Source organism: Magallana gigas, chromosome 5 (assembly GCF_963853765.1).
Source record: "Magallana gigas chromosome 5, xbMagGiga1.1, whole genome shotgun sequence".
Taxonomy (NCBI): domain Eukaryota; kingdom Metazoa; phylum Mollusca; class Bivalvia; order Ostreida; family Ostreidae; genus Magallana; species Magallana gigas.
Genome location: NC_088857.1, coordinates 27,809,449 through 27,824,575, shown reverse-complemented (window position 1 = coordinate 27,824,575; position 15,127 = coordinate 27,809,449). Strand labels below are relative to the sequence as shown.

The 15,127-nt window shown below is 33.7% G+C and overlaps 1 protein-coding gene across 2 annotated transcripts in view; it reads right to left on the bottom strand.

Moving 5' to 3' along the window:
* Nucleotides 1–9,949, bottom strand: part of LOC117684253 (tyrosine-protein kinase JAK2) — a 53,431-nt gene extending 43,482 nt beyond the window's left edge. Inside the window, exons 1-6 of one of the 2 annotated variants that reach the window (XM_066083901.1) lie at nt 9,718–9,949; nt 7,300–7,380; nt 3,677–4,700; nt 2,964–3,113; nt 2,682–2,795; nt 281–438 (exon numbers count right to left, since the gene is read on the bottom strand). In XM_066083901.1, the coding sequence (XP_065939973.1) occupies nt 281–438; nt 2,682–2,795; nt 2,964–3,113; nt 3,677–4,627 (1,373 nt within the window). In that variant the 5' untranslated portion in view covers nt 4,628–4,700; nt 7,300–7,380; nt 9,718–9,949. The remainder of the gene's footprint in view (nt 1–280; nt 439–2,681; nt 2,796–2,963; nt 3,114–3,676; nt 4,701–7,299; nt 7,381–9,717) is intronic. The other variant, XM_066083900.1, reaches the window with a different exon arrangement.
* Nucleotides 9,950–15,127: the final 5,178 nt, after the last annotated feature.

The following is a 15,127-nucleotide window of genomic DNA, read 5'->3' as shown; positions in this document are numbered from 1 at the left end:
AGAGGATTTTTAAAAATGCACCCCCCTTTTTCTACAGTTTCAAGGTTTTCTCCGCTTTGAATACAGAGCAGACTTTTATTTCTGCAATTTATATTCGCCCTCCCATAAGGATGCTTTGTACCAAATTTGGTTGAAATTGGATAAGCGGTTTTAGAGAAGAAGTTCAAAATGTAAAAAGTTTACAGACGGACAGACAGACGGTCGGACAGACGGAAGACGGACAAAATGTGATCAGAATAGCTCACTTGAGCTTTCAGCTCAGGTGAGCTAAAAAACTGACTCGATTGGTCCATGGCATTTAAGTCGGTTGATTTCCTGTAGTGATGGCAGCTCCATCTGCTGGGAGAGGTTCATATAATAGTCAGTAATGAGGCGATAATACCCATTGACACCAGAGACAAATGACTCTGCAACTGTCTTACTGTCAAACCTCAACACCTGAAAAAAAAATAATATATGAGTCATATAAATTTAAAACAAAACAAATATCAATAGTAATAAAAAGTAAATTTATTTCACAACCTCAAACAATAAATTTTTTTTGTTGGCAGTATATATATCATATTACATACAAAATAATACAAACTTCACAGCTAAGGTGGTGAAAATAATTGAAATTTAGTAATCTAATGATTTTTTTTTCTCTCCTTAGATATCAGTATCACATACGTCATATAAACCCACGACTCGTGATTTCAACACCTAGTATTAATAAAGGAAATAAGTTTAGAGGAAAATAACAACAGGTCTGTGCTTTTAACTTGTCACACAAGTATAATTATACACGAGTGACTTTGGTGCCCTTAAATAATAATAGTAATATTAACAGCTTTTCAGAGACTGATATATTCGGTAGCAACATATCATTTTACATGGTATGTAGTTTAACAATAACTGGATTTTAAAACAGCATTGATTGATTTATTTTTGAAGTTGTCTTTGTTATTAACTACTTTCAGGTAAATGCAGATAACTTGAATAACAATAGTGTATCTATACTACTATATTAAAATAATACTTGAATTTTTGGGCTTTAATACCGAGAAATCGGAAGAGTACTGTCTTTTGTTTTATATTTTTTAACATCATTGGTACTTGGAGATTACCAATTTGTTTTTATTTTTTATCAATCAAGCTTCGCTAATTAATAATAAACGAAAATTCCTTTAAAAAATCCGGAAATCATGTGGATTTTTTGGAATTTAGAATCTTGCGCATGTGCATTACATGTACATTCACGCTAAATCATGGGAGGCTCTTTAGTTTATGTTTCACAATATCACATTTGCATGGATAAACTCAGAAACGGTAAAACAAATGCGTGTAAATTTTCATTGAAAATTTGTCATATTTTCTATTTATCAAAGGAAATACGGGAGATAACTCTAACTCGGTGCATTACGAGAGTTTCGAATGTCAACATGGTAAAAAAAAGTTGGTGAAGAAGTGTTGAATTTTTCAAAAATATGTCATTGAATTAAATTTTTAGATGAAAGGTATTTATAGCCTCAAAATGGTTTGTTATGAATAATCTAACTTTTATTTTCAATGCACCTTCATTTTCTAACAATACGGTGTGTTGATGTATCTATTTCGTAAATTTCCAATATCACAATGCAATGTCAACCCGTGCACGTGTGATTTGTCTACTCAACTGATGGCAGTTATTAAGACAATTTTACATTCCCTTATTAAGGTCTTTTGTTTTCAACAAAGTGGTATAATTAAGCCCCCAACTGCCTCATTCTGACCAAAAAAGGTAAAAGCAAGACATTCTGTATTATAGCTTCATTTTAATCTATTTCACAAATAATAGTTTGTGATTTTTAATAATTATGATTCTTCAGAAGAATGACTTAAGTGTTGTTTTCTTCAATAGGTAAATAAACAAAGAGTAAAATGTGTAAGGTCAGTCCTGTGTGCGGTCATCCGGAAGAACTATTGATGTCGTTAGCTTTCATCTGACGAGGAAGGGAGCCACCTGTGTGCGTTGAAGTATAACTTATGCACTGTAGAGATCATATAACTGAACATATGACACATATTTTTTTCCATTCGATTATCAGAAAAAATATAAAAAGATAAATATAATTTATTTCGGTTGAACTCAGTGAATTAGAATAAAATTATTTTCTTTTGTGGAAACGCCAATAAGAGATAGGGGCAGGGCTTAAGGTTTTGTAGGCAAGTCGTGTTCGATATGTATTCATTCTGGTGTTCAAACTTTGCACGGGAAAGTTTAAAGTGTATGGTTGTGGTAATCAGTACTTGATAAGGCGGCTCTTATTGAGTATACCGGTATTATGGTAATGTGCTCCTTAACCGCTATCAGATTAAGTGGAACCCTCCGTATTATATTTAAAACCAGTTTCTTCATGATTTAATATATCTATCAACAGTTACAGTATGTATACACTCAAACTTTCCAGTTACACAAATTGTTTTACAAAAAAAATGGTTAGATGATTAGTCTCACATGACTGCACAAGACTTAGAAATAGATTGTCACTGTTTACTGATTTAATCACCTTGTGTGAAATTCAAATCGGACCTAAAAACTGACATTTAAGAAGGCACGTACCAATTACACAACCAAATTGAAATTTTCCCATAAAAAGTGATCCCCCCAAAAAAAAGAAATGATGTCTGTATAGAGCTTGCTCATGGAATGATGGGCTTACCTCTGGGCAACCATTGGATCTGTCCAAATGAACATTCCATGACAGTTTCTTCTGATCTGCATGATTAGGTGTTATATGTATAGAGCGGAAATCATCAATTGAAGAAAAGAACTCCTGGGTAGAAAGAAAAAAACCAAACAAACCAAATAAAAAATCAATTCAACCACCATTTTGTTTATTACTGTTGTTTGTAATAAATATTTTGGTGAAGTGTTATTTTCACAGGTCTTCATACAGGTAACGTTACATTTTTAGAGGACAATAAGTATCAGTTGTTCTTACATTGTCAATAAACAGGCCTTTGTACTGGGTGTTGCCATTTTCCTCGTGCTGCTGTACGTCCAGGGTGATGTGAACCGGTCGCAGACTTCCTGATACCTTCTTAGCCTCGTACCGCTCTACTCCGTAACTCTGCACCTCATTCAGAACATCCTGTTATATCATAAATATGTACAGATAACTACATTCCTGTACAAAGTTCTTTAACATAGTTTTCACTGTATCAAATAACGAGAAGAAGAGTATATTTTGAAATCAAAGTAATTTTATGGACTGCATGTATATAAAAAATTAATGTACAAATAGTCAAGAGCCACAGATCTAAAACTGGTTTTTTTTAGTGTGTTGCTATATGCACTTAAACAAAGACAGATTAGACCAAAAAAAATTTAAATTAAATCTTTGATGGATGCCTATATGTAACATATTCAATGTTAATGTTTTTCCGTCTCTTGGAAAGCACAAGAAGTCGCGATTGATTTGTTCATTGTGTTCTTTTGTTAATTCGTACATAAAATAAGAGTTATAGATACTTGATAATATCAGAGATCTTGAGATATAATTCTAACATACCTTTGGAAAAGAGTAGGGTTTGACCTATTACAATGCTTGACAAGTTGCAAGAGTGGATGAATATCTTTAGTCCATAAAGAATTTTCAAAAAATTCTACTAATACTTGTGATGTATATGCTTTAACAGCCATACAATATCTGACCTTGATATATCCCATCAATAGTTCCTCCACTTTAGTATTGCTGTGCTGAGCCAAGAATTCTTCCGTTTTCGTTTTCATATTTTTTCTCAATTGGTAGCCTCTCCAGAGCCTCACAACAAGATGGGATGGCAGGAAAGCTTCTAGTTTCTGTTTGTTAAGGATATCCTGACAGTCTTTTTCCTCCATTTTACTTGCAATGACAATGCTGAGAACAGCATAACCTCTGGCTTTAGCCTCATTCTTTATGTCCTGTTCATAGATATCACTCAGTCGGCTTTTCACAAAATCATCTTTACACTGAAGGTAGAGATATTTCAAGATTTCGGGCCCAAGGGCAGGCAAGTTGTGTAGGAACTTTCTCCCAGGAACATAACGAATTCTCAGAAAGAAAGTGTTTTTCCCACCAGCTGTTGGCGAGTTCAAAATGTGCCTTTTCAACTCCTCAATGGTGATACAAGGGTTCACCCACAACATTTTGGGTATCTGTTTCTTGTCAATGGAAGCCAATCCAAAAAGCTGAACAGCTGCAGGTCCCATCTTTGGGAAATAGCGTTTCAACAGCTGAATACACAAGTCCTCTACAACTGTCGGGTTGTCTTTCGAGTCCACATTATACACTGTGCCATCATGCAGCTCTACCTGCAGGCATACCCCAGAAGTGGATTGGACAGACACCGATGACAAAATATTCTGGACTGGCTGACTGTCAAGATCTGCACTAGTTATGGGAGGGGCTAGTCTCTCCTCTCTTGGGGAGGAAGAGGAGGAGGAGGTTGAGGGGCCATTGACTGTAGTGGAGGTCAAGTTGGTTACCTGTGTGTGAGTGGAGGACACAGAATCTGGGCCGGTCTCGGCCGAACCTCCTGGAACAAGTTCAATGTGGGAGTTTGCAGAGTTCGTATTTGCACTGGCATCGCTGTTGATCAACTGAGTTTTTGACATATTTGACATAGTTGCACTCTGTTTTAAACTGTAATATTTCGGATCACTTTCATTTGCACAGTAAAGGGTTGCAATCTTTCATCTGAAATATGAAGAAAAAAATATTTCCTTTTACAGTCATTATATGCATATGGTAAATAAGGAAGGAATAGATTGACAAGAAAATGTGATGCTTTATTTATATATAGCTACAGCTCTAAATATTGGAGAGTGGCCAATTATTAACTACAAGGGTTGATCTAAAAGTAATGTCACACTATAATGCACCGCGCTTCTCACTTGCACTGTATTGTGTAAAATGATGCATCAAAATTGTCCATATCAAAATTCTAATTCGAATTAAAATTTTGATTAAATCTCATTGAACAGATATCAAGATGTTGATGTTTATAGCATAATAAATATGCGACATTGCCGTGTCATAAATTTACGTCTTTTTAAATTGTGTATTTATGAATAAGTTACATACTTCAAAATTTGAAAAAAAGCCCCAAACAACACAATATTTTGAATCAGATATATAACATAGACATTTTCTAACTGTTTAAAAAAAAAAAAGGGAATGTTACTGTCCATTTCGGATATCTATACAATGCCTTTTGTCTCTATATCAAGGAATAAAAAGGCTGGCCATGTGAATAGTGATAGGATGCATTTTTTAGTTCGATGGATAGAAATCACTAGAAAATGTACTGGAAACGAAAAATCGACCTAAAATTGAGAGTGGGTGCACAAGGCACCCTTAACGTGGTTTTAATATCTAATAAAAGCATATGACATGTTTATAAATAAATTAGATAGACAGGAGCTCTGAAAGAAAGTTAAAGCTACTGTAGGTTCTTAGGTAATGAGCTATATCATAAAGCTATGTTAATGACTTCTTAAAGAGACCTTGACAAACTGATCGCACATTAAATAATCCAATATACTAATCGATTGATTACAAAAAGAGTAATTAGTTACTTTATAAAAAATGATAAAAAAAATGTAAAATAGGGCATCGTGGCCAATGTTAATAGAGTTATAAATTACAAAATTCTACCAGAACGCCAAAGATCTAGAAATGACGTCGCTTACGTGTGGCGACTATTCTTACCTCAGGCTCTACAAAATATATTATCTTCAGGAAAATTTATCATAATGCATTAGAATTTTCAAATCTGAATTGAAATAGGTGGATATCTAATAGCACGAATTTTTGTCACTTTACGTCGATTTTTCACGATTTTATCGCATCTGTGACATTACTTTTGGATCAAACAAATCAAACAATTAACAAATCATGATACAATACAATGCATTAACTCTGTAATTTCCAAAAGAAGAAGATTAGAATTTTAGCTTGAGAATCTTAAAACTACTATTTGGTCAAGTCATATTAAATATAAAACTAAATTATCACATGTTTATCTTACATTTAATATATGGTGGATATCACTCATGGGATAAATTTTTGATATTCCACTATGTGTTCTTACGCCACGTGATGTCCTAATTAAACATTATGTAGCTTTAGGCAGATTAATGACGTAAAATTAAAAATTAACAAAATAATTCAGCTGAAAAGCATAGAGTTATAAATGAGCAGCTTTTAATGCTGTTTCAATTTTTTTATACATTGATAAAAATATACTAAAAAATGAAATGTTTGTTGGTTAATAATCTTCAAGGAACTTTTTTCCATGCGTAAAGTTGTTAATGTCCTGTAGTGAATGTGTTGTGCGGCTCACAATTATAATGTTTACAGAAAGAGTGAGGTTTAACTTGTGATAAAACATGTGATATTAAAATAGAATCTCTCATGATTTGCGATGGTATATGATTTTTATCCAACTCGTGTGTTTTCTATCCCCTCGCCAAGGCTCGGGGATTGAAAATACACAACTCATTTGATACCATTGCAAATCATGAGAAATCCTATATTTAATATGTAAAGCAAATATTAAGCTTTGTGTAATAAATGAATGTGCAATAAATTATTAAGTAACAAATGAAAAATCAATAATTAAACGCCAGTCAGTTCAAACTACCGTAAATTCTTTATTCTACGCGATTACTTAATTCTGCGATTCCGCTGTTTTGCATCAAATAGCAAGAATAAAAAATTGCAAGAACCAATTTTTTGTCATGATTTCATACAGCTCAAAACTGTTTGAAAAAAAAGAGCGAGATTTTAAATTCCTTGAGACCTGCTTAATGGGATCCTCAAGATTAATGAGGAATTAATAGTATGTCATACACACAGCATACTTAGTATATCTTTTACAATTTTTGCTTACATTTTGTATGTTGAAAAGAAAATTCCTGGTTTCGACCTAAATGAATGTGACAAATTTATGCTATGAACTGTTTATTTTTGTTCAAAACGAATTAGCAGAGAGAGAAATTTGCTTGAAAAATAATTTTAATTGGTATATTGAATTAATGTAAACAAAAACATTAATGAGGAATTAATAGTATGTCATACACACAGCATACTTAGTATATCTTTTACAATATTTGTCTATAGCTATTTGTTATCACAGATCATATTGTACTTCAACTTCAATATCTTTTAGTATTCAGTCAGTTCTATGAATGTCAACTGTAGAAATCAATGCAAAATGCATTTCTGTTTATTTTTACTATATGCTAAACAAAAGGAATTTGAAAATCAGCCAAAATTAGGTTTTTCAACTCACAATATTCATGTACATTAAAGCTGGTCAATTTACTTCAAATGCAAATGCACTGATGATTACTGGCGCACAGAAACTGAGTGCCTGAAAACAAGGCAATTACATATGGGTAAATATTTTTATTAAGTCTAATTGCTTAAAAATAATAATTAACATATACTGCGTAAACTGAAAATTAATGGACTCCGTGCAGCTCTGACAGGAAGATGTACAGCTTAATTAGATAAGGTTCAAAAAAAGATAAAATACTGTGGAAATGTGACAGTGAAATTTGGTTTATTGCCATTGTCTATTATTAGATTGAGTTAGGTTTGCAATTAATGGGCTTACACAATAAGGATTTTGCACAGCTTTGCACTAATTGTGAAGATCTGCATTTTAATTAGATTACATGTGGTTTGAACACTGTTTTAAGTTTTGAATGATTGCTAGATGTTGGAATAGAAATAAATGAAAATCAATCCACTGCAATATTGTTACTGCAACAAAACGGACAGAATATGGTCCATGATGGAACAAGGCTAGTGATCTTAACTGACAATGACATACAATAAAAACCATAGTAACAAAGTATTATTATTCAAAACTTGAAAGATTAGTATCATAAAAAATAAAATGCTCCTAGAGCATGACATAGATATATTTGACACAATCTAGTAGAATCTGTAATTTGTGTGCATAATTTGATTTTTTCCAGTTATAACATCAACTAAATTTAGCTAAGGTACTATAATATGCATTTTTACTGGTTGTCGGATGACAGTTGGTTACAAAGCACCAATTTGAGTGTCAGTTGTCAAGTTGTAAGCGAGAAATAAAGCCCACATTTCTTTGTTATGTAAACAAAGCTCTGGTCATGTTTTTGCTTACATTTTGTATGTTGAAAAGAAAATTCCTGGTTTCGAACTAAAATGAATGTGACAAATTTATGCTATGAACTGTTTATTTTTGTTCAAAACAAATTAGCAGAGAAAGAACTTTGCTTGAAAAATAATTTTAATTGGTATATTGAATTAATGTAAACAAAAACAAGGCAAGAGCCTTTGTTTTACATAAATTGTGAGCTCTAGCTGTATCTTGACTGACTCTCAAAGTCTGGTTGATCTTTTGAAATTCATTACTAAGACATTGTGAACGATAAAAATAAAAAAAATAAATGTGACCATGCTCCTTTGAAAAAGGACCCTGCATTGTACAGTAAATTAAAAATATACATACTCAGTAGTACTCTTTCAGTAACAACAAATTCCATCTTAAGTATCCTCAATTAAGTTATAGATTTAACTGTTTTGTTGTGTTGTGTATGTAACCAGGTATATAATTTGTATATTAAATTACAGCGCTAGCGTGTTTGATTGGTATACGTGTTTAGAGTGAGTGGTTATGTATGAGAGTTTAATATCTGTAACGTGGACAATGACAAGACTGGACAATAGGGTCACATGACTAACTCTGCATGCACCCTTCCCCGCCAAAATCTTATACCGGACTGGCACTCTCCGCCTAGCCCTTGAACGGGTCAGAACTAAAGCTGTATAGCAATATACTTAAGCATAAGGATTGTTTGTCCCGGTAAGACTTAATGTAATAAATTAAAGTCATTCTAAATTATAATATTACTGTTTCATTTCGTTTTCTAATGTGTATGTTTGTCTGTGTCTAATTGTCTTGTCATTTGTGTCTATTCTGTGTTATTTGTTTAATTACGAAATTTCTGGTTTATTCTGTATTAATAAATATTTAACAACGACCCAAGCTTGGCTTATTTCGAACACTGGCTACATGTAAATTATACCATGGGTTGGGTTCATGACCCCAGGTTTAACCACAAGAGACGAAGTTAAATGAGGTTTCCCGGTTATTCCCAATGGGATAACTGCAATGCGTTGAAGTATTTATCCACAATTTACTTTAACATAGTATCAATTCATAAGTTAATTTTTTTTAAAAGCCAACAGTTATATACACTGTACCAGAGGTGTCACTATAGTGAAATCTATAAAATACCTGTACCTTTTTTGACACTTTAAATTAATTGGGGCATGAAATTTTAAAATATTAATGTATCAATCATGGAATATAAAAACAAAGGAAAACATTACAGATTAATTAATTAATAATTATTAATTAATTATTAAATTATTAATTAAGCACCTCATTATCTTTCATACAACTTACATGCATAAGATATATACAAATACAATATATATAACACAGAGACTTGTATATATATTTAGATTTAACGAGGACACCACTATGCATTCGAGACTGAAATCGTCACTCAAAATTTTTCAGTCTCGACGAATCTTGCAGAGATAAATTTTGACTGACGTTTTCAGTCTCGACGAATTGCATTCTTATATGTCCAACTGCTTTTTGACGCTTGTGCTTTTTTTTTTTTTTTTGTAGTAAATTACTTACCACTGAAAATGTCATGTACCCCGTGAACGGAAGGAAACGATGCAAGATTCACAATATATCACATGTTTAAAAGATACGTCTCCCTGCAATCAGTTTTATTCAACAGCATTGAACCATTGTTCCTGTTAAACCCAAGAAACCACCACAATCATTACTTTCTTTTTAATTTTTACTAGAAAATAGATGTCATTTCCAAGAAGACCCAACGATAGCAAACTGAAAGTACAATTTGTTCGCTATTTATCGCATGCCGATCACGATGCATTTAATCTAAATACAAGGCCCTTAATTGATTCTTGTAATAAAAATTTACCCTATACATAGTTATTATTATACTTATAAAAATACTATAATAAATAAATACTTATTGTTATACTATACAGGCACGTAGCATAGTTTTTGAAAGTGGGGAGGGGGGGGGGGGGGGGGCAGACTCAGTTCGTAGTATATAACTTCAATTTCACTCCTAATTTCCCTTATTTTATATCAATTTTTACATACCCTCAAAAAAAGGGGGGGGGCAACTTCATTATAATTCAGTTTTTTATATGTAAATTTAAAAAAAATTAGTTGCTGCGAGAAAAATAGGCCCGGGGCCAGCCCCCCCCCCCCCCCCCCCCGCCATCCCCACCCCCTTCTCCCGATGCTACGTATCTGCTATAGAGTGAACTTAAGTTTTTTATTGCAGAAAGGAAGCGCCTGCATGTGGTTCTATATACATGTATACCGCCAATATCCCGATTGTGGAACATCTCGCAGCACCCCCCCCCCCCCCCCCACACACACACACACACAAACGCGAGCGCGCGGATTAGGAATTTCATGATTGGCAAATTTCCTTTTACTTTATTTTCTTATTTTAATTGCTTGTCAAGAGTTTTCCGATTAGCTTGACCCTCCCCCTCCTCAACTCAGTTTAAAAACGAGGCTATGTGCATGTTATTATATCAATTTCATGAATTCGATAACAAGGATTTAAAAAAAATCTCATTTCTTACCATGCATAATATGAAGTAAATACTGCTCAGTCATCCACATATATATTAAAAATATGCAAATATCTTCATGATATGTCTAAATATATAACGTTATTGAAAATAATGTATCTCTCGATCAAAGATAAATTCCTCCAAGTCAAAGAGCTCTAGGAGAAATGGTGCGAATCGACTTCCTCATTAACTGACACATTTGCATGAACGTACTACCTTTTGAATCTAGGTGTTAGGCAAGCAAATTTGCAATTGATTCGAAACATTTAATTAGTTCTTGACAAGTGAACAAAAGCATGCAGACGGCACACATGCAAAGTACATGTAATAATAACTTTTAGAATTACATTTAGATGCATGTAGTAAGGATAGTTGCCGCACTCCTGCGACATTATATTAGGATTCTGGCCTTGATATACTGTTTTTACTATTCATATTTTACAAAATATTTGATTGAATACATAAATTAACTCTTTAAAATACGTACGATAGAAAATAACTTCTTGATCAGTTAAATTAATCGAAGAATCTTCAAAATGTCTCTCATTTCCTTAATAATATCGTTGATGACATAATTAAAGGGACTTGGACACGATTTGACTTAAAATTTTCAAATTTTATTTTTCAAGTTTCAAAGTTTATACTGATAAATATAGAAGTTTGTAATGCTATGTCAAAATTTCAAAGTCAAATATCAAGTTCTAAGCAAGATATAGAGTTCATAATTCTTTGTTTTGTAAACAAAACTCGAATATTGTCATTTTTAAATATGTGTTGTATTTGTGTAGGTTTCAATCAAATGTATCTTTCTTTTGTTTATAATAGTATTTATGAAGATATTGAACAAGTTTAAAATGTTATTTACATGTCATTTTGTCTAAGAAATGGTAATTCTCTACATTACATTTTTGTAAACAACTATAAGACTCGAGCTTTGTTTACCTAACAATCAATTCTTACCTCTGTATCTCGCTTGTATCTTGACTTTAACAATCAATATTTTGGTCAATCATTTAAAATGCACCAGTAAACCATTTTATACATAAAAATAAAAATAAAATTTTTGATCTCAAATCGTGTCCAAGTCCCTTAAGGCATTGGCTCAAACTTTTCTTCTGGCCGTCTTTCTTCGACTAATCAGTACTTTTTTATACGCGAGGCTCATAATGTACATTCATATAAACTTGGTTTGAGCTTTAGGCAGCCCGTTCACTATATACATCTATCGTAACGCTCATTCTTCGTCATTTGGAGTTTTATGATATTTAGTTTATATAGATCCTCGAGATCTTATTTTCTGGCGGGTGCCTTAGCCAAAGTGTTACTGGAAAGTCTCCTCCTATAGTGACCTCTACATGGGGAGTAGCCCGTGTCCCAGTCTGTTTATAAAAAGAGGAGATAGAAAGACAGCTCCCAGATGTCTACCCCTGTTTTACATATAACATTTTAACATGACATTTTAACAACAAATATTAATTTAAATGAAATATATCAACATAAATATTCATTACCAAAATTTCTCCCCCAAAAATATTAGCTGATCCCCCTGAATCTATTAACTTTACTTTGAGAATGCGCGCAATTGTATTTATTTATCTTTCCTCTATAAAAAGAGGAGGCAGAAAGACAGCTTCCATATGACTACTGGAGAGCTGCGCGCCCCCCCCCCCCCCCATTTTTTTTATGCACGGACACTGCGCTACAACATTCTCATAAAAAGTAAATGCAATCAAGTACATATTAATGATCTAACGCACCGTGGTCAGTAGTAGCATTTTATTAAGATTTCTGATCGACCTGGCGTCGACAGGCTCATCACTGGACTTATTTACAAATCTCTCATTAAACAAAAATAATAATACGCTATATATATAGAGCATGTTCTATAGAATTAAAATCTTGCAAAAACATATTCATAAAACTTTAACACACAAAAAAAAAATGAATAATAACATACAATAATATAATTGGATATTAATCAACACACTATAGTAATATATTAACAAAATTTGGGCCTAGGCATTTTATCTTGCATGTTAGAGTCGCCGAGCTCTTTAGAATAGTGTTTCACAGTAATATTCATACATGATAAACTAATATCGATATTTATCATTTGATCACATATAATTTTCACGAACACTACTCGCTTAACCAAATAACCATTAAACTTTATGTTCATAAAGTCCAACGATTGTAGACGTTGTCCTGGCGCTGAGTGAGTATACATGTATGATATAGCCTCACACTTGGCGCTGAATCGATCTGTTTATCTCACCTCCAAGTCGATATTAGTTAACGCTAATGTCGTACAATTATTAATGTACTGAATCAAGAAATCACACAACTGATGTATTATTAAACTTGGTGCATGATTATTGGAGCGATCAATCTTAATACAAAACAGATTAATATAAGTCACAATCCATCAGGTAAAATGACATTAAGCGTGACCCAACAAAGACCATGCTTTTAGTCCACAAACTATTCCGAACGTTGGGACACAATGCCTGAGGATCACCTCTTTGACCATGATGTCGACCAATGTCAAGTTTGTTGTTGACCACAAAATACGATGCCATTATTTTGCAACATTGATGAGGAAGATAGAATTTCTGAATGTCATCAACATCAACTTCATAAGAGACAAAATACACATCGACCTCGCGATAAGCAAACCTCTTGCAACCCCACCTGCTTTTTTAACCGTTTCCTATTATGTATACATACAAAAACTTTTTTCAACAAACGATGCGAACGTGGCTCCCCACATAGGATTTAACCTCTCCTTTTTTGTCAAGATGTTTGGTGGGTGGGTCTGGCTCAAGTTTTAAAAGCGATGTCACGTGCCTGGTAAAGTAATAACGACCTCACACTTGATGCTCGGTTAATGTGTTTTTCTCACATCGAATTCGATGCTAGAAAAAGCTACTATTATTATTCTATTTCTGACATCAGTGTTATACGTTCGCCTTTAGGTCGAAGTTGCGAAGGCAAAAGTGCGACGGTGCGACGACGAAGGAGCGAAAGTGCGAAGATGCGACGGCGAAGAAGCGATACTACTATCGCTCCTTCGCCATAGCAACTTCGCACTCTCGCAGTCGCATCTTCGCGCTTTCGCCTTCGCCTTAATTTTTATAATTGTGGAGCTCTCTATCGTTTAAAGACAATTTTAGTTGTATAAAAGGACATATGAGGTAGACAATGAACTTTTTAGAATTTATTTTCAACAGCCTGTGCAGATCCATAACTTTTTCGAATGAGGGGGGGGGGGGTCCAAGACATATTTTAGAGATTTTATTATATATAATTAATAAAATTACATTTTCCGGGGGGATGGGATCTGGACCCTCTCTCCCCCTTTACTGCATGTGTGAAGTTATTAATATTGGATTTTCCGGGGGCAGACCCCCTCTCCCCCTCTAGGTCCATACATGAGCAAGGAGTGTCGCATAATGAAATTAGAATGTTTCTGTGTTTGATCCACGGTAAACAGACAGCTGGTATGTAATTGGAGTCTGGAAGTGCATATAGAATAGTATAAGTGTATACATTATGGCGGACATTACATTTTATACGGAGTATATAATGATTAGGCATGGCCAGCTCTGGTAAACATATATGTCACATATACACATTAACATATTTTTAAACATTCATAGTAAGCACAATGGCCTAGCGCATGCGTACAAATAATATCATGGATTAATCGGAAAACCTTGGCGAGTACGGTGCCTGCATCAAATTCTATGTAATGGACCGAGACTTTCTGAATGCTATCAAAAAAGGCGAAGGCGAAAGTGCGAAGTTGCGAAGGCGAGAGTGCGAAGTTGCGATAGTAGTATTGCTCCTTCGCCTTCGCACCTTCGCCATCGCATCTTCACGTTTCGTCGTCGCATCTTCGCACTTTTGCACCTTCGCCGTCGCACTTTCGCCTTCGCAACTTCGCACTCTCGCATCTTTATGGAACGCCAAATTAACATATATTCAAATAGTTGTACCTATCTTCAAATAATTGTACCTATCTTAATTAATTGTACCTATCTTCCCGTTATAAATCTCCGTAAGAAAATTGTTTTCGTTCCTGAGTGAAAAGGAATAATTGTTCAATGAAGATATCTTGGACATATTCCCTTTCATTGATTTCAATTGTAATTCTTTCACAGGTATGTGTATTTTTATTAGAAATCATCAAAAATTGATGGAAGCAATAACTTGGGACAGACTATAGTAGCGAGATCTCGGTGCGTCGATTTACCCAAATGGACCCAAATTCAAGCGGAAAACAATTATAATAAAATCCTCATAATTTAGGGAAATTTGGAAAAATAAAAGCCGAAGGTCCAAAACAATAATTAAAATTATTTCAGTATATCTTTAAAAATTGTTTTTGAATAATAAAGATGAGCATTTTATCTCGATTT